We start from the raw sequence: 20,425 nt of genomic DNA on the forward strand, positions 1-20,425 counted from the left end.
GTACACCCAGAATTGATTGTCTGTGTGCAGAGGGAGGTAGGAGTAAAAAAGGAAGAAATGACTTTCTTGCTCCCATATCCACACGGTCCATCAGCCTTCCCTGGGAAGACTCCAGTGTCTCCAGTGCATTGCACACATGAACTTCTGTCATTACTCATGGGACTGTATGTGTGAGGGCCTGTGCATGAATGACATGTGTTCTGTCTTCTTCATCTACTATTTAGTCTCTTTTGCATGTGTCTCTGCTCTGTGTGTGTGTGTGTGTGTGTGTGTGTGTGTGTGTGTGTGTGTTCAGAGACTGACAGGGGATCCTTCCTCAATTGCTCTCTCCTCATTCATTGAGGCAGGGTCTCTCAGTTGAACCCAGTGTTCATGATTTCATCTAGTGTAGCTAGCCCTCTTCTTTTTATAAGAAAAATTTTTTCATTCATTTTACACACCAATCAAAGATCCCCCTCTTCCCTCCTCCTGCCCCCCAGGATCCCCCTCCCAAACCACCTCCACTGCCCCCTACAAGAAGACAGGGCCTCCCATGGGGAGGCTCATCCAGTAGAGGCAAGTCCAAACCCTTCCCCCTGCCTCAAGGCTGCACATGGTGCCCCATCATAGGTAGTAGGCTTCAAAAAGCCCCTTCATGCACCAGGGATGGATTCTGATTCTACCACCAGGGGGCCCTCAAGCAGATCAAGCTACACAACTATCTCACAATGCAGAGGGCCTAGTCCAGTCCCATGCAGGTTCCACAGCCGTTGATGGAGAGTAGGGGATAGGGGATGAGAATATAAGAGAATGGGATGGCAGAGCTGGAACAGGAATGGAGTGGGAAAGCAATGAAAGAGATGCCATGATAGAGGGAGATATCATGGGGATAGAGAGAAACCCGGTACTAAGGAAGTTGCCAGGAACCCCCAAGGATGACCCCAGCTTGGACTACTAGAAATAGTGGAGAGGGTGCCTGAACTGAACTGGCTTGCCCCAGTGATCAAATCGGTGAATACCCTAACTGTCATCACAGAGCTTTTCTACAGTGACTGAAGGAAGCAGATGCAGAGATCCACAGAAAACACCATGGAAAAGCTCCAGGAGTCCAGTCAAAGAGAGAGAAGAAGGATTCTATGAGCAAGTGTAGCTAGCCCTCTTATTCCGGGGATCCCCTTTCTCTGCTTTCCCAGGGATGGAATGAGAATGTGAGACTGCATACAACATCTCATGTGTTACATGGTGTCTCCAGGAATTCTGTGAGAGGCTTTAGATATTCATCATAATCCTGAGACATGATTGTCATCAGCCTCATTTGATAGATGAAGAGATTGAGGTTCAGCAACTTGAGAAGTGTGCATAGAAACTGAACAGTGTGCTCAGAACCCAGAACCCAGTCTTTCTTTTCTTATTTAAAATGTCTTATTTTTTATTTTGTGTATATGGGTTTTTGCCTACCTGCATGTCTGTGCATCATGTGTAATCCTGGCATGTGGAGGCAGAAGAGGGAGTCAGGTTGCCTGGAACTGGAAGCAGAGGAAGCTGTTAGCTGTTGAGTCCCTGGAACAGCAGCAGTCAGTGCTCCTAAACTCTGAGGCATCAATCCATCATATGTCTTCTCTGTCTGCCTCTATTGCTGGCAACTATGAAGTGACACATATATGAATGTGATTTTCATACAGCCCCCACCATGTGGATGATTCCAGGGCAGAATCAAAGCTGGGTTTCTGAGTTTATCCTGCTTGGCTTCTCCAGTGACCCCACGACCAACAGCATCCTCTTCATTGTGTTCCTTCTCATCTACCTATGCTCAGTCCTGGGCAATGGGCTCATCATCATGCTGATCTGTCTGGACTCACAGCTGCACACTCCCATGTACTTCTTCCTCTGTATACTTGCCCTGTTGGATATGTGCTATGTCACCACCACCATGCCCCAGATGTTGGTGCATCTTCTTGCTCACTCCCAGACCATCTCCTTTGCTGGTTGCTGGCTCCAGATGTATGTGTTTGGTTCCTTGGCTACTACTGAGAGCACATTCTTTGTTGTCATGGCTTATGACAGATATGTGGCCATTTGCCACCCACTTCGTTATACTGTCATCCTCAACTGGGGACTGTGCATATGTTTGGCAGCTGGGACTTGGATCTGTGGTTTCTTCTTCTCTCTGTTTCATACTTTCTTTACTATGAATCTGCCATATTGTGGGCCTAACAGGGTTAACCACTACTTTTGTGAAAGCCCTGCAGTGCGTAGCCTGGCTTGTATGGATACCCACATCATTGAGATGGTGGACCTGGTTTTGAGTGTTTTTCTGGTTGTTACTCCCATTTCCCTCATTGTGGCCTCCTACATTGGTATTGTCAAGGCTATTCTCAAGATCAAGTCCACCCAGGGCCGCTGCAAGGCTTTCTCTACCTGTGCCTCCCACCTGACTGTGGTCACACTCTTCTATGGTCCATCCACTTACATCTACATGAAGCCCAACTCCAGCTACTCCCCTGAGCGAGACAAGCAGATCTCACTCTTTTACAATGCCTTCACAGCTTTGCTCAACCCTGTGGTCTACAGTCTGCGGAACAAAGACATGAAGAGAGCCTTTTTCAAGGTGATGGGACATAGTAGGGTAGACTGCTGAGCCAGAATCCAGGACAAGCTGAATTTAGATTATTTGATATTTAAGAAAGGGACAGTGTCTTTATTGTATGTAACTGACCTGTGTATTTGAACCCACATAGTAACTGGTAATTGGGACAAACCCTGTGAAACCATGGTGGCTGTTTGATTGACAGGCTACACTAAGGTATAATTCAAAACACCTTAGTAAGCTTACTGGATAACACCTGCAGAAATTTATTCTTTTTAAACATATTTTTTATTTATTCTTTGGGAATTGCACATTATGCACCCCAATCACACACATTTCCCAGTCCTTCCATATGTGCCCTCCACCTTTGTAACTTCCTCCCAAAATAAAATAAAAAATAAAATTAAAAAAACATCTTTCTGACCCCTCTTCATAATGACCTGTTTCTCTATCAATTCCAGCTTTCTCTCATACCAATCACAGTGGTTGCATCTCCTGTTCTGCAGTGATATACCACTCTGCTCCTCTGTCTTTCTTACATCTCCATCACATATTCCTTCTTCATAGTGGCATTGGAAGCTGCAGTGTGTCAGGCAGTATACCCTTTTTCCTATACAGCTTTACTTGCAAAAATTCATTACAGTGAGTCATTGTTCTGGTTCAAGGCCTCTGGCTTCTGCTACAGCATCAATACTGGACCCTCACCTAGACTCCTCTTCAATGAGATATTTGTTGCCCAGAGTTATGGAGATCCTGTGGCTATGGTTCCACAGGACAGGCCCCTTTTTGTTCTCCACCCTCTCATAGATAGGGTAGATGTTGGAGTGGAACATCTGGAACTGGGCCTGGGTGGTAGCTGAGTTGGTCAGCCTGGGTCTCCCCTGTGCCAACCCCCAACAAGAGGCAGGGCCACCCCTCCCTGACTCCTTGAGGGGTGGAGCCAGCTCTTTTGAGCCTACATCAGTGCTGTTGCTACAGGTCAGTGAGGGATGGGGCCAACTCTCTCAAGTGCAGTGGCCAGTGAGGTACCAGCTCTCCTGCTGCTGGCAAGGGTGAGACAGTCTCATATCTTCAGGTGGCAGCCCAAACCATGGACATCTGCATGGCTTTTCGTGGTAATCTGGGCCTCAGACATCAAAACTGACCCTGGATGCTGTTGGACCTCTGACCCAGACACAACCCTCAGCAGCAGCCCAGGGCCAGACAGACCATGGTTTCAGGTAGCTTCACAGGCTCCTCATACTGGCCTGCTCTTTACCACTATTAAAGCTCCAGTTCCATCTCTTTCCTCATCTCATGAACTGCTTCCCTTCTCTTTTACTCCGTCTCTCCACTACATACTCTTATCTTTCTCATCTTTCCATCACATATTTGTGATGGGGGAAATGTCTTTCTGTATGTTGCAAATATGTGTTGCTCTGAGCGGTTGATAAATAAAGCCATTTGGCCTATAGCAAGGCAGCTTAGAGGCAGGCAGGAAATTCTAAGGGAGAGACAGGAAGAAGGTGGGGACGCCCAAGGAGCAACATATAATGGGACGCAGGTAAAGCCACTGAACATGTGGCAATACTTAGATGAATAGTTATGGGGTAATTTAAGATATAAGAGCTAGCTAGCAAAAAGCTTGAGCCATGGCCATGCAGTTATAATTAATATAAGCCTCTGTGCATTTATTTGGGGGATGCGATTGGGAGAGATTTGTACTGACCGCTGGCAGGCCAGGACAGGAAACCTTCCAACTACATATTTGTCCATCATAGTGCCGCCCAATGCCTTGGGGTCACAGATTTCACTATTTAAGAAAGGGACAGTATCTTTATGTAAATGAACCAATATAGTACTTGGTATTGGAACAAACCATTGTGAAACCAGCATGGTTGTCTTGATTGACAGGCTACACTAAAGTACAAGTCCACACACCTCTGTAATCTTACTGGATCATAGCTGCAAAGATCCATTTGTTGCTCATGTTTGTAGGTGTAGGCTGGGAGTGACTTATCCACACACATCCACCCTGAAGGAGGGACCTTATAGCTAGCATGTCACCTTAGAACAGAAGGAAAGGAACAGTGAACAAACTCACAATGACTCAGCTTCTCAAGAGTGACCTGCTTCTCTGTCCACATATTCTTTTGGCCAAAGCAAGTAGTATCAGCCTGACAGCAGCAGGTGGAAAGTTTTTTTGTCTAGACAGAAGTAATACAAGTTCTGTGTCCATGGTCTGATATGTTGGTGCTTCTACCTGGAAGGCAGCAAGTAATGTGTATTATGTAACCTGGTATAGCTCCCAGAACACAACAGCATACCTATAAACCAACACAAAGCATGCTACCTGTGGACAGCATGATAGTAGAGACATCAGAAGTCTGAGGCCTATATGCTAAGTAGCACAGCGTGTATTGTTAGGACAGAAGTAAGCTGATTGATTGTAGAACAGCAGAAATATAACTCAGAGAACTAACTTCACATATAAACTCGGTGTGGTCTATGGGGAAACATGATGAGCTCTTCTGTCAATGATGCAATGCTGGAAGTGGAGGGAGCTGGGGTCTCATCAGAACCTCTCAACTGCTGCTCCAATTTTCAGGTGGCATCCAAGGGCACTTCCCAGTGTTGACTGTGACTGTTGGCTCCCTTTCTACCCTTGAATGGTGGTGGGCATGGATTGCCTCTCATCTTCAGAGTAGCTCTTACCTGATCAATCAGCAGATTCCTCTCTGATTCAGTGCCGGAACTATTCCTTCCTAAGGAGGCCTCAGGCCCTCCAGTTTTATTCTGTGTTCACATATTTTTGAATAATAGTTAATACTCGTTACTATTGTTTACTTTTATCTTTATTGTTTTGAGAATTCTCTCATTTCCGGGCTAGCCCGGAACTTCCCACATTCCTGAACATAACCTTAAGGTTTTGATCTTCCTGCTTCCACCTCCCCAGCGCTGCAACTCTAGGATATCTGGGTTGTTGTTTTTTCTTCTTTAATAATGTTCTTTGTATTTTAAAAGTTTTCACTTGGGGAAAATAAAATTAATGCATTTTTTTGGGAGAAAGAATTACCCTGGGTATCCCTGGCTGTTGGGAACTCACTATATAGACCAACTCGCTTCAACCGGACAGAGGTCCTCCAGCCTCTGTCCTAGGAGTGCTGGGATTAAAGGCATATTCCACACCACCTGGCCAAGCACTATATCTCTTGTCATTTTGCAGTAGACTTAAGAAATCGTTTCTTGATTCCATGTCATGAAAATCTACTCCTGTGTTTTATTTTAAAGTTTCTTTTAGGTTTCCATCCATTCTGAATTAATTTTGTGTATGGTATGTGGCAAAGGCCCAATTACATTCTTTTTAACGTGGATATCCATGTGTCTCCTCCACATTTTTGGAAAATATTATCCTTTCCCCATTGAAAATTCTTTATGCTCTTGACTAAAATAGTCAATACGTATTAGTGCTTGTGTCTGGAGTGACAATCCTAGCCTATTAAATTCCATGTCCATCTCAGGCCAGTGCCATCCTTTTTAGGTTTGCTATGGCTTTATGGACGATTTCAAAAGTGGAAAACATTAGTTCTTACACATTGTCCTTCTTTCAAGGTTGTTTGGCCTTCTCTTAGTTGCTGGTTTATTGCTGTGGAGAGACACTGTGACCACAGCAACTCTTATAAAACAAAGCATGTAGTGGGGGCATGCTAACACTGTCTGAGGTTTGGTCCATCATTTACCATCCTGATAAGAGAACAGTAGCACGCATGTCATGGAGCAGTAGCTGAGCGTTGCATCCTGATCCTCTGACAGAGAGACACCCGACTTAGCATGGGCTTTTGAGACTCAAATCCCACCTCTACTGACATTGTTACTATAATAAGGCCACACCTCCTAATCCTTCTAATCCTTCCAAAGAGGTCCACTCTCTGGTGACTAAGCATTCAAGTATATGAGCCTATGGGGCCATTCTTATTCAAACCACCATAGGCCTCTTCTGGTACCCTTGCACTTTCCATTGAACTCAAGGATTCATTTGGCAATTTCAAAAGAGTGACTGCTAGGATTACAATAGAGGCACATTGAATCTGTGTATCTGTTTAGGATGCACTGACATCTTAACAATATAGTCTTCTACTACATGAACCACAGCTTCAAATGACCATGTGAACTCAATCACCTGCCATATATATGTACTTATGCATATTTATCAGATATTATATATTTAGATACATATATAAAATATATTTCAATGGATAAAAATGCTTTTGTTTTCTTTTATCATTTTTTCCATTGGTGCCCATAACTAAATCAGCACCCCTGTAGTGGGTTGAAACCTGACTTCGTCAAATATCAGTGTGCACCCACAGATATCTCTAGTAGTCCATAAAGGCACAAGTAGTTACAAGAACAAGTGGCCCATATGCTGTACTCCTGCTACATCCCTTCCCCAGCCTGAGCCTATGGTCCCTATGGGCAGTTCCCTATGGTGAATTGAGGAGGAGGAACAAACTTATTCTGGTTACACATGGTTTTAAATGACATGCCTGCCCCACCTGAAAGTGGACAGTGGAGCACTGTGTGCTGTTTCTGGATATCCCTGAAGACAGTGGTCAGGAGAAACCCTTTTAAGGGACAGAATGCTGTCCATGGAATTTGGTCGTTCCTTTGATTTGGAAGAAGAAATGTCTTCCAGGTAAAAGTCTATATTGATGAGTGCATTGTGGCCCATGGGCTGGTTATATGGTCATGAACATCCATGGAATATAATTGTAAAATGGTGTAGAGTGAGTGTGGAGAAATCTGTGGGTAGCCTTCTTACAAATGAGAAAGATTGTTAGAGATGTTTCTGTCTCATGTGAATTCTCATCAAAGGTGTCCTAAACAGGAAAAGGTATGAAGAACTGAGTGGATGGGATGACATTCTCTGGAGACACCTGTCAGGCCCTTTCCGTGGCCACATCCTCTCACTGCTTGTCATGGTCATTTTTACTTCCTTCTCTAGACATAAAACCAGAAAACATTTTGAAATACTCATCTAACTAAATAAGCCAATTCTCACATGGTCCATTAATGAAGCATTGTCAGTTGGGGGCCAATTAAGGAGTCCCTGGTTGTTCAAGCTGTGGATCTGCTGACTTCTCTTCTTGAAGCTCATATTCCTCTCCTTTAGGCCTATGGTCCTTCTGGTTCAGAATGAAATATCTAGAGTTTGACTTTTCCTTCATGTTGCTCTCTGGGGTGGTCTCATGACCATTGTGGAACTGGCCCAGCTCTAAGCAGCAGGAGAATTTTTGACTAGAGCAGAGGTACAGCCATTAGCTTGAACTCACACAATTAAGCATGTGATAGACATAACACATTCAGCCTCACCCAAGAGGCAAGTGGACAGGGCCTGGAGTTAGATCTGCCTTTAATTAAATGGGTGACTTTTGTCAAATAGCTCATGTCTTCTGGATCATTGTTCAATATCTGTGCAACTGCCATTTAGGACCATGCTTGGGAATCTCTTCATGCTGCAGTCGTTTAAAACACCAGAGTGTGCTGTTCTTGGAGCAGCCATGAGGCTCTGTTATGTCTGCCTACTTTTTTGAGTCCTCACTCACAAAGGTGTAAGATCCACCCCCAACATTTTTTCATTTTATTTTCTTTTTCCTCTGGTCTGTCTTTTTCTTTTGCAAGATCCCAAATATGCTTTCTAGGAGACTTTGGGCTTCCTCACCTTTGCCAAGTTCTGTCCCCAACCTGTGACTGCTTTTCTGCCATGTTGCTGACATCCACATCTAACTCAAATGGTGTGTGTGTCTCTCTCCCTGTTGAGCCTCTCCCTATGAATCTGTAATAAAATATCCAGGACTAAACCCAACAGAGCCAGGATGGCTGTGTCATTCAATATGTGACACTCAATGGGTTCTGTCTGCTTCCCTCTGAACCTGTCTCCTTGTCTATCCCAGTGGAGAAGAACCTCTGCCTGGACTCCACTGCCTCTCCAGAGCTGATGAGGACCAACAACAGGAGTGGAAAGAGTTGGGGTCAGAGCTGTGGGACAAGGCTGAGTAACAGCACTGCAGGGGTCAGGGCTGTGTCAAGGTGCTTCTGATTGGTGCTGATGGCCAATTACTAAGGTGCAAGTCCACCCATCATGGCAGTGTCATGGTGGCAACACAGGCCTCTGAACAGCGGTTGAGATCACATGACATTGTTCAGTGTTTCAAGCAGCAAAGGCGCCACAGTAAACAACTCCTGGAGCACAGGGCACAGGACAATGGAGGTGCTCACCAGCCTGTGCAGAGTTCAGAGCCTGTGTTGCATCACTTTTATTAATGCCATGACTCAAACTCTAGCCTCGAGCATTCTATTTACTCGGGTGCTATACAGCTGAGCCACATTCTTAGACACTCTGCCTTTGTTTCCTGTACAATTTATTTAGTTGTCATTTTATAATTAACTGTTACTTTTGACTGTGTTTAAGGAGCAGCTCACATGAATTCTAACCCTTTATCAATCAGTCTCTCTAACCAGGAAGACTACAGTCTAGCATTCTCCTTCAGAATCTTTAGGAATCCAAGACACAGACAGAAGGTGGAGAGAGAGATTCGAGATCATGGAACACTGGCCAGAACATGTGGCAGGGTGCTGACATCATCACATTTATCCTCTAGCTATCCTAGAAGCCAAGAGTTACTATTGGAATTCTACAGAAGAGGCAACTGATGCAGAAAAACAGCAGGTTCAAGAGAACATGCTCCAGACCTTGATATTTGGACCTAAATTCTTATTTGCATCCAAGAGACATGAGCCCCTTGGAGAGTTTTCTCACTCCACTGTCACGGGGATGTCACTGCTGACTTCCATGTTACTATGTCATGGTTGACTCTTTTTGTTTGTTTGTTTATGAGTTTCAGTATTTTGTCTGTATATACAGCCCATATGTGCTTAGGGGAAGTCAGAAGAGGGTACTAGAACCTCTAAAACTGGAGATACAGATGGTTGTGTGTAGTGGTATTTGCTCTGCCCGTGATCTTGGGCTCTACGGCCTGAAGGAGGTGGTGCTTCTTGCCTGAGGATATGACCTCCTAAAAGGCAAGTTAGAGGGGTTACCATCTCTTCTTGGTGTGAAAGGAGACCAGACAGCCAGGTGAATTAGCTCCTGGAGGAACAAAGAAGATTTCAGCTGTTTACTCGGTCTGTATTTTGTGAGTGTATTTCCCCAACTTATATCTTAATAAATTCCCTCATACTCTTTAAGCAGAATCTCGTGGATTTCTCAAATAAGTTGTGAGCTGCCATGTGTGTGCTGGGAACCAAACTGGGTCTTCTGCAAGGACAGCAAATCTTGTGTTTCCCAGAGCTAACCCTCCAGCCCCCATTACTGATGACAATTACATCAGAGGTTCTGGGTGACTTGCTCAGGTATTACACAGTAAAGAAGGGAGGACTGTGATTGCCCCGAGGTGGTTGAGGAAGGAAGAGGAGTGTGACTCCAACATGGTCTCATGAGTGTCAGGGCTCAGGGTTTGGACTGTAAAGGAGGAATCAGAATGAGAACTCAAGTCCCTGACCTGTGTCTCAGGTGACCAGGTCCCACATCCTCTTCTCTGAGCTGCTCTTATTCCCCAATTAGTCTAGAGAAGGGAACAGGTCACCACTCCTCCTTCTGTGGGTTGTTTCCTCCTGCTCTGCCCCCAAGGGTCTTACTGAAGTGCTCTTGCTGACAGCATCCAGGGAACTTCTTAGCATCCCTACTGGGAACAGAAATGGTCCTTTCCCAGCTCTCTTGGGGAGGCTCAGAGAGGAGTTAATGTCATAAAACCTCAGCTTCTGGTCCCACTGGGAAGAGGTGAAGATGTCTGAGCTTGCCTTTGTTAAGCAGGATTTTATAGGTGCCAACTTCAGGAGTCATGGCTGGCCTACTTGCAGAGGAAGCAAGAGATTCAGTCCTCAAACTCTACAGCACCTTGAAATTTTTCTGGAGATTGAACTGCCTAGAATCCCAGGTCTCTGGACTCAATCGTTTTATGGGGCTTCCTCATACGAGCAAGAAACAGCCACTCAGTGACACATTCTCTGGACTTAGAAGTGGTAAGATGGTCATTGGTGTTTGGCTTGTGGGTGGGGTTCAGGCAAGTGGGTCTAGAGGTAATAATTAGTCAAGCCATCCATCTCAGGTCCTCTGTGCATGCATCTCAAACTCCCCAGACCTCTTCCCTCATTGCCTGCTCTTCTTTCCTCTTTTTCTCAACCTTGTGTTCTTGCTTCCTTCTTCTTTTGTCCATTTATTAATTTAATAAATATTTACAGAGAGGTTTTTTTTGTTTCAAATCAAGTTGAGACATAAAGAATATGGAGTCCTAAGCTAAAAGATCCCAAGTGAAGCAGAAAGCCATGTCCCTGAGAGAGCAGTGATGGTCAATGTCTTTGAAGGAGTTTTCCCACACCACAGAGTCACAGCTTGATGCACTGTGTGGTCAGAGCAATCATGATTGTTTTGTTTTGTTTTCTTTTGGGTGCAGGTGGTTAGTCTGCCGTAACCTAGCTTGGCCTTAATCTTGCTATACAGTCGAATATATCCTAGAACCCCTGATTTTTAAACCTTCCAGATCTGGGCTTTTTAGGTTGAGGCTAACACATGTAGCTTTTTCTGGCCAGCAACTCAATTCTGATGTCTTTATCGGTGAGTCCTGGTCTCAGAATTGGGTCACCATCCTGTTGGGACACTGTAGGTGAAATCAGAGACCACTGGATTGGGAAAACATGACAGGCTGTGGATCACCAAATGGTGTCCCAATGCCATAGAAATCACACCTCAAATCCTCTCTCTTTGGATCCTTCTACTTTCAGTAAACCTCAGGGCCTCCCACATTCAGACAGGAGGGGAAATCTTACCAGGAGAGCTGGTCTGTGGCTAGTCATCCAGCTCTGTCCTAGGAGGGCTCTGGCCTGTGCTGAGTCTCAATAAGCTAGTCTCAATAAACTAGATGGACAATGTGAAGACTTTGCCTTCCTTACCTCCCCACTTCAGAGCCTGTGTGCCAGAAGCAGAGAAAGTGACTGAGAGCCAGGCTCTGAGGGCACACCACCTAAACCCTCACTTCTCCCATGCTGAGCTTGCAATCTGAAACAAACCTCCCTCTCCAGGCCTTAGGTGCTCACCTGTAACACACAGGTAAGAATACTTCCTTCAGTGAACTGCTAAACTAAAATTAGTGCAAAAATAGCTGGCATATGTAAATTATCCAAAATACATTAGTTGCTTTTTATTATTAGAAAGGTTAGGAAGACACCCATACAGCCATACTCCTTCAGAGATAATTCTTCCTTAGTTGTGTGGGGTTTCAGTTAATAAGAGAGAAACGAAGGGCTTGTCCAAGTGTTTTCGGTATCAAAATTGATATCAGACCCTCCTAGGATTCTTCAGATTGCAACCAGTCAGTGAACAAAAACTGCAGGATGTATCCTACAAGTGTTAGAGAGCGAGGTTGTAGCACAACAGGGAACGCTTCCTGGTCTGTCTGAGTCCTGCTGTGGCCACCATTGGGCAACACAGTGCACATGGTGGTCCCCCTCCATGATGAGAAGCTAGGAATTTCCTAATATGAGAGAGGCAGAGGCATGCAGAATACTGGGAGTAAGCATGGGGATTTTGTTCATAGAGAGAGGAGATGGAGGAGAAAGCTGTGTGCTGAGGCTTAGTCTCCACAGAGCAGGTTTAGGAATGACCTGTGAACCTGCCTCAAATGACAGGGTTTGCGAGCTCTTAGAAGGCTTTCAGCAGGGACCAGATAGGAACAATATGAAGACTTTGAAAAAACCACTACAGGGCTCACATGAAGAACATGTTGGGGAAGACAAATGCCCAGCACTGAGAAAGGGAAGTGGACACAAAGTTCTACCCCTAAACAAGAGCTTATTTTCAATTGATCCCTATCAGGAAAGGGAACATCAGTTCTCTTCAATAGAGAGTCACTGCACATATCAGGTACACTCTATGGCTAGCCACATGCTTGGGAGCAGTTGGCCAACAGGAGACTTTCTCCACGGATTTAGTTTTGGTTTGGTTTTTGTTTGTTTGTTTGATTTTCTTTCTCTTAGGTTTGTTGTTGCTGTTGTTTCTGTAGCTTGTTTTGCTTTGTTTTGTCTTGAAAGAAAGTGTGGGAGGGAAAAGAACATGAGATTGAGTGGAGAGGTTCTGGGAGAAGTTGGGGAAAGGAGAGACATGCTCAACGTATATTATATGAAAATATTTTTTTTTAATTAAAGAAAAAGAAAAGACTGTATTGAGGAGGAAAACAGGCAAAGGGTAGGTGGAGATGCTGATGCAGACCTGCTGGGAGAGATGATGCGCTCCTGACCTGGGTTGAAAGGAAGGACAGGTGTGAGGATCATGAGCAGTAGACTAGTCAGGAGAGGGGATGGGGACAGGGAAAGAGAAGACTGAGGATGTCTAGAAGTCTCTTTCATATTTCTACTGCCATGAAAAGCAATTCCCACCTTAACCATTGTCTTGCTGGTTAGTGTATGAATGGTGCCTTAGTTCGGACTATTGTGAATAGTGGTTGGAAATTTCCTTTACATGTCTTTCCCTGAGCATGTGTTTCTATGTGCCTTTGTGTTTTAAACATTGTTTCAGAACTGTAGTTGACATTTGTATTGCTGGGCAATGCATTAAGTGTGTTCAACGTTAGGGAACACAGCCAGGCACACACTAAAGGGATCATTTTAATTTACTCTCCCATTGGATCCAGTTGCTCTTGTCAATACTAGATATCTGTTACTGTGGTCATGCTGGTAGGTGTGTGGGGATGTGAGATGGAGAAGAGGCAGGTGGGCATTGGCACTGTGGTGTTCTCCTGCACTTTCCAGATGAGTAATGGAGCTGAGGACCTGAGCCTCATCAATGCTCACTAGACAGCTGCCTTGTGAAATGCCCTTTAAATATTGTTCACTGTTCCATTGGAGCATCTGTTGTTATGTTTGTGTTTTTCTAATTCTTTCTATAAATATTTTGAGTACTCACTTTGCTTATGCTAGATTATTATTTTTCCCTCCAAGGAAAGTGTTCTTTTAAAGAAGTCTTATCTTTGTTTCCCTTAAAATGATAAATATATTTATCAATTTGATTTCAAAAATTGGTTGTTTAGATTAAACTCAAGCCCTCAGTACACCCAGAATTGATCATCTGTGTGCAGAGGGAGGTAGGAGTAAAAAAGGAAGAAATGACTTTCCTGCTCCCATATCCACACGGTCCATCAGCATTCCCTGGGAAGACTCCAGTGTCTCCAGTGCATTGCACACTTGAACTTCTGTCATTACTGTTAGTTATTTGGTGGTGCTCTTTCCCTGTGAGAAAATGTCATGAAACACGACAGAATCCACTAACAAGAGTTTTATTAAGATAGGAAAGAGAGACAGACGTGACAGGCCTGTGAAAAGACACGTGAATAAAGATGGAGTTGGAAACATGGCGCCGGCTTATAAAGGCTGGGCTGCGCCTGCGCACACAGGCCCATGTGGCTATTCCACGCATGCGCATAGATCACATGGTTGCGCTGTATGCTTTACGCAACCACACAAAGCCACGGGGTCCTGGTCACGCGAGACCTTTTGACCCGGAAATGGCTAGGTGGAAGTGACTAGGTCCACCGGACATGCGCAAACATGCCCAACCATGGGGGTGTGTTGTGAATCCCTATCATCCTGGACTTTTGTTTTTTTTTTTTTTTTAAAAAAAGAAAAAAATGGCGGATGAGTGGGTATGGGGCGTCGTTTCTCTCAAAGACTGCTTCTGGCTGAATGGTGGGCGTCGGTTGGCTCTTGGGGAAATGGGGAGGGTAGCTTCTGAAGTCTTGGGATGATGGTGGGAGTCCTGGAATGAAGTTCTGCCGTCCCCTTGTTCTGCAGCTGTCCATCCTTTGTGGTGTGGCTTGGGAGCCTTTTGTATGACAAGATACTGGTGACAGAGAAAAAGCTTAGAGAAAAAAAATTATTATTACTTTATTTTTGGAGTTGAGATTTCTCTGAGGTAGATCTGGCCTGCCCAGATGGAGACATGTGACACTTATCTGAGGTGGATCTGGCCTTAGTACTCTGCTTAATTTTTACCTGAGACAAGCCTTATTAGAGGTAGTTTATTTAAGACACCTGTTCCCTTCATTAGTTTAGCATTTAGGAAAGGCAGGTGATCAGTTGCTGAGTACTGAACAATGATAGACTGTTGTATTACATTTTTCCTTACCGCCTGGATATTTCTGATGGTCCTTTAGCCCTCGGCTCTGTGTGGCTGTAGTTGGGAAAGGAAGGGGTGATACCTTATTCCTCTGGAATTGGTGACAAGTCAGTGGATCCTGATGTCCTCTGGAGCTTGAGAGTACAAGGCCCTGTTTGTTTTACTGTATTTGAAGAGAGATTTTCCTGGGATGGAGGTGAGATAAAAGGTTTTAGATGAGACAGGTGGACCCAGTGAGGAAAGCCCTCGAGTTTGACAGCTGTAGGAGTCACAATAATTACCCTGAAGGGTCCCTGCCACTTAGGGGGAAGGGGTGAAGGGCGCTGGCCTGGGGAAAAGAGAAGAACCTGATCGCTGATGTGGATTGGAGGTGGACAATGATTGTCATACGGCGGAGGTAATGAACAGTCTGCGTAGCTCCATAGAATAGACCTTAGGTGACATAAAAGAGGAGTTAACAGCCTATCTGGAACAGTTGGAGGGTTGGATAAAAGATCTGGTGTTACGATCTCCCTCATGAACATTGATGCAAAAATACTCAATAAAATACTGGCAAACAGACTCCAAGAACACATCAAAACAATTATCCACCATGATCAAGTAGGATTCATTCCAGGGATGCAAGGGTGGTTCAACATACGAAAGTCCATCAATGTAATACACCATATAAACAAACTCAAAGAAAAAAACCATATGATCATCTCACTGGATGCAGAAAAGGCATTTGACAAAATCCAACACCCCTTCATGATAAAGGTATTGGAGTGATCAGGAATACAGGGAACATACCTAAACATAATAAAGGCAATTTACAGCAAGCCAACAGCCAACATCAAATTAAATGGAGAGAAACTCAAAGCAATTCCACTAAAATCAGGAACGAGGCAAGGCTGTCCACTCTCCCCATACTTATTCAATATAGTACTTGAAGTTCTAGCCAGAGCAATAAGACAACATAAGGAGATTAAGGGGATACAAATTGGAAAGGAAGAAGTCAAGCTTTCCCTATTTGCAGATGACATGATAGTATACTTGAGCGACCCCAAAGATTCCACCAAGGAACTGATACAGCTTATAAACACCTTCAGCAACATAGCAGGATACAAGATCAACTCAAAAAAATCAGTAGCCCTCCTATATACAATGGACAAAGAAGCGGAGAAGGAAATCAGAGATACATCACCCTTTACTATAGCCACAAATGACATAAAATACCTTGGGGTAACACTAACCAAGCAAGTGAAGGACCTATATGACAAGAACTTTAAGTCCCTGAAAAAAGAAATTGAAGAAGATGTCAGAAAATGGAAAGATCTCCCATGCTCATGGATAGGCAGGACTAACATAGTAAAAATGGCAATCTTACCAAAAGCAATCTACAGATTCAATGCAATCCCCATCAAAATACCAACACAATTCTTCACAGACCTGGAAAAAATAATACCCAACTTCATATGGAAAAACAAAAAACCCAGGATAGCCAAAGGAATACTGTACAATAACACAACTTCTGGAGGCATCACGATCCCTGACTTCAAGCTCTACTATAGAGCTACAGTAATAAAAACAGCTTGGTACTGGCATAAAAACCGACATGTGGACCAATGGAATCGAATTGAAGACCCTGACATTAATCCGCACACCTATGAACATATAATTTTTGACAAAGAAGCCAAAAGTGCACAATGGAAAAAAGAAAGCATCTTCAACAAATGGTGCTGGCAAAACTGGATATCAACATGTAGAAGGCTGCAAATAGATCCATATCTATCACCGTGCACAAAACTTAAGTTCAAGTGGATCAAGGACCTCAGCATAAATCCAGCTACTCTGAACCTGCTAGAAGAGAAAGTAGGAAGTAGTCTTGAACGCATTGGCATAGGAGACTACTTCCTAAATAGAACACCAGTAGCACAGACTCTGAGAGAAACAATCAATCAATGGGACCTCTTGAAACTGAGAAGCTTTTGTAGAGCAAAGGATACGGTCAACAAGGCAAAGCGACAGCCTACAGAATGGGAAAAGATCTTCACCAACCCCACATCTGACAGAGGACTGATATCCAGAATATATAAGGAATTCAAGAAATTAGACATCAAAATGCCCAACAGTCCAATTAAGAAATGGGCTATAGAACTAAACAGAGAATTCTCAACAGAGGAAACTCAAATGGCCGAAAGACATTTAAGGAACTGCTCAACATCCCTAATCATCAGGGAAATGCAAATCAAAACAACTCTGAGATACCACCTTACGCCTGTCAGAATGGCTAAGATCAAAAACACTGAAGACACCTTATGCTGGAGAGGATGTGGAGCTAGGGGAACTCTCCTCCACTGCTGGTGGGAATGCAAGCTTGTACAACCACTTTGGAAATCAATATGGCGCTTTCTTAGAAAATTGGGAATCAATCTCCCCCAAGATCCAGCTATACCACTCTTGGGCATATACCCAAGAAATGCTCAACCACACCATAAGAGCACTTGTTCAGCTATGTTCATATCAGCATTGTTTGTAATAGCCAGAGCATGGAAACAACCCAGATGCCCTTCAACTGAAGAATGGATAAACAAAATGTGGTACATATACACAATGGAATACTACTCAGCAGAGAAAAACAATGGCATCATGAGGTTTGCAGACAAATGGATGGATCTAGAAAAAAATCATCCTGAGTGAGGTAACCCAGACTCAGAAAGACAAACATGGTATGTACTCACTCATAGCAGGATACTAGACATGAAACAAGGATGACTTGTCTGCTACTCACATCACCAGGGAGGCTACCTGGAAAACAGGACCCCAAGAAAGACACAGGGATCACCCAATGACAGAGAAATGGAATGAGATCTACATGAACAGCCTGGACATGAGTGGGGGTAATGAAAGGCGAGGGTTGAGGGAAAGAGAGCTTGGGGGAGCGGGAGATCCCAGCTGGATCAACAACAGAGAGGGAGAACAAGGAATAGGAGACCATGGTAAATGAAGACCACATGAGAATAGGAAGAAGCAAAGTGCTAGAGAGGCCCACAGAAATCCACAAAGATACCCACACAACAGACTGCTGGCAATGGTCGAGAGACAGCCCGAACTGACCTACTCTGGTGATGGGATGGCCAAACACCCTAATTGTTGTGCTAGAAACCTCATCCAACTACTGAGGGATCTGGATGCAGAGATCCATGACTAGGCCCCGGGTGGATCTCTGGGAGTCCAATTAGCGAGAATGAGGAGGGTTTATATGAGCGAGAATTGTTGAGACCAAGGTTGGATAAAGCACAGGGACAAATAGCCAAATGAATGGAAACACATGAACTATGAACCAATGGCTGAGGGGTCCCCACTGAATCAGGCCCTCTGAATGGGTGAGACAGTTGATTGGCTTGATCTGTTTGGGAGGCATCCAGGCAGTGGGACCAGATCTTGTGCTCATTGCATGAGTTGGCTGTTTGAAACCTGGGGCCTATGCAGGATTGTTTGGCTCGGCCTGGGAGGAGGGGACTAGACCTACCTGGACTGAGTCTACCAGGTTGACCTCAGTCTGTGGGGAAGGTTTTGCCCTGGAGGAGATGGGAATGGGGGGGGGTTGGGGGGAAGGTGAGGGGGACGGGAGGGGGGAGAACAAGGGAATCCGTGGCTGATATGTAGAACTGAATTGTATTGCAAAATAAATTAAAAAAAAAAAAAAGATCTAGTGTTAGAACTGGCCTTCCATACATTAGTTCAAATGGAGAAATTGAAAGAGGCTTTTTAGGAAGAGCCCTGAGCCTGAGAAGAGCTAATAAGAAGCAATAATCTTACCCAGTCAAGGTGAAATTCCTGTGACATCTTAGTAAGAATAGTTTTTAAAGACCGGTTGGTACACTCCACCTTTCCTGAGAATTGAGGACGGTATGGGATATGAAAATGCCAAGGAATGTTAAGAGCTTTAGCTAGTGTCTGAGAAATCTGAGAGGTGAACTCCAGGCCATTGTCAGACTGAAGAGAAGCAGGAACCCCAAACCGAGGAATAATTTCTCGGAGAAGGAGGTCTACAACTGTCTGAGTCTGCTTATTAGAAAGCGGGTATGCCTCCACCCAATTCAAAAATGAGTCCACCATCACGAGGAGATATTTAACTTTCCTGACGGTGGGCATATGGGTAAAATTGAGCTGCCAGTTAGTCCCTGGAAGGGAACCTCTAGCCTGGTGGGTGGGAAAAGGCTGACTCCTGTTCTTGGTATTGGGATCTGTTTTTTGGCAGATCTCACAAGAGGCAGTAATAGTTCTTAAGAACTGTAAGTCCTCAGAGGTGGGCTGCAGGTGAGCTTTTACAAATTGAGACAGAGCAAGATTATTAGGATGAAAGAGCTGGTATAGATAGGAAAGGATTTGCCTAGTGTCAGGAGTTCCCTGTGAGGGTGTAAGCTGTACTGTATGGATTCCCTGTAGTGGGTGAGGTAAGACTTGGCCCTGGAGGGCCGCTGTCCTGGCTGCCTGGTCAGCCCAGTTGTTTCCCTTAGAGATGATAGAGCTGTTGGTCTGATGAGACCGGCAGTGGACAATTCCTATAGCCTTGGGGAGGTGAGAAGCCTCCAGCATGGCCATTATTTGGCCTGAGTTAGATATGGATCCCCCTTTTTCTGTGCGAAGGCCGTGCTCCCTCCAAATAACAGCATGGGACAGGAGGATATGCAAAGCATATTTGGAGTCTGTGTAAACATTTAGAGATTGTCCCTGTGCCAATTGGAAGGCACGGGTGAGAGCTATCAGCTCAGCCTGTTGGTTAGTGGTGTGTGTGGGTAATGCCTGTGCCTCTATTATCTCAGTATCTGACACTATGGCATAACCCGCTTTATGGGTCCCTTCATATAAAAAGGAGCTGCCATCTGTGTACCAGGTATAAGTAGCCTGAGGCAATGTGCCCTCCTGTGTGTGTGAAGGGTGAGGTAACAGTTCCTCTAAGGTTTCAGTGCAGGAATGAGAAGGAGAATAGTCAGCATTAGGTTGAGGGAGGAGGCTTGAAATATTAAGAGGTGGACAAGTCTGGAAAGTAAGTGTGGCATCCTCTAGTAATGCCACCTGGAGAGAAAGAACCTGGGAAAGTGGTAAAGTTTGTAAGCCTTTATAAGCTAAGAGATGGGACAGGTTATGGTGAGAGAAGACAGTAATGGGTGACCCAAAGTTTATCTTCTTTGATTCCCGAATAAGGAGTTCTGCAGCTGCTAAGGCACGGATGCAAGGTGCCCAGCCCTGACTGGTAAGGTCTAGCTTCTTTGACAGATATGCTACAGTGCAAAGGAGGGTCCCAGCTGATGCCCTAGAGTTCCCAGGGCAAATCCCTCCTTCTCTGCTACATAGAGGGAGAAGGGACCGGTTAAGTCTGGGAGATGGAGCGCTGGGGCCTGAAGAAGAGCCTGTTGGAGCTTCTGGAAAGGTTTAGTGACAGGATGGAGGAGGGGTTCATGTGGCGAGCCCTGAGCTGCCTCATATAAGGGGCGGGCAAGGAGAGAAAAAGATGGAACCCAAGACCGTAGGAAGCCAGCAATTCCTAGGAAAGACAGAATCTCCTGTTTAGTAGAAGGGACTGTAAGAGACTGGATTAGATGCTTTCTGTCTACAGTAATGGCCTTATGGGTTAGAGTAAGAGTTAGACCCAAATAAGTGACCTGGGG

The 20,425-nt window shown here is 44.7% G+C and overlaps 1 protein-coding gene across 1 annotated transcript; it reads left to right on the forward strand.

The window, feature by feature from the left end:
• The first annotated feature begins 1,669 nt into the window (after positions 1 to 1,669).
• Positions 1,670 to 2,617, forward strand: LOC128096959 (olfactory receptor 2A12-like). The gene has a single exon (XM_052717176.1). The coding sequence runs from the start codon at positions 1,670 to 1,672 to the stop codon at positions 2,615 to 2,617; it is 948 nt and encodes a 315-aa protein (XP_052573136.1).
• Positions 2,618 to 20,425: the final 17,808 nt, after the last annotated feature.

This window comes from Peromyscus californicus, unplaced genomic scaffold (genome assembly GCF_007827085.1).
Source record: "Peromyscus californicus insignis strain IS unplaced genomic scaffold, ASM782708v3 Scaffold_5__1_contigs__length_169319896, whole genome shotgun sequence".
In the NCBI taxonomy this organism is placed as follows: domain Eukaryota; kingdom Metazoa; phylum Chordata; class Mammalia; order Rodentia; family Cricetidae; genus Peromyscus; species Peromyscus californicus.

Excerpts from the sequence above, each read along its gene's own strand:
- LOC128096959 (XM_052717176.1), top strand. The coding sequence starts at position 1,670 with ATGTGGATGATTCCAGGGCAGAATCAAAGCTGGGTTTCTGAGTTTATC.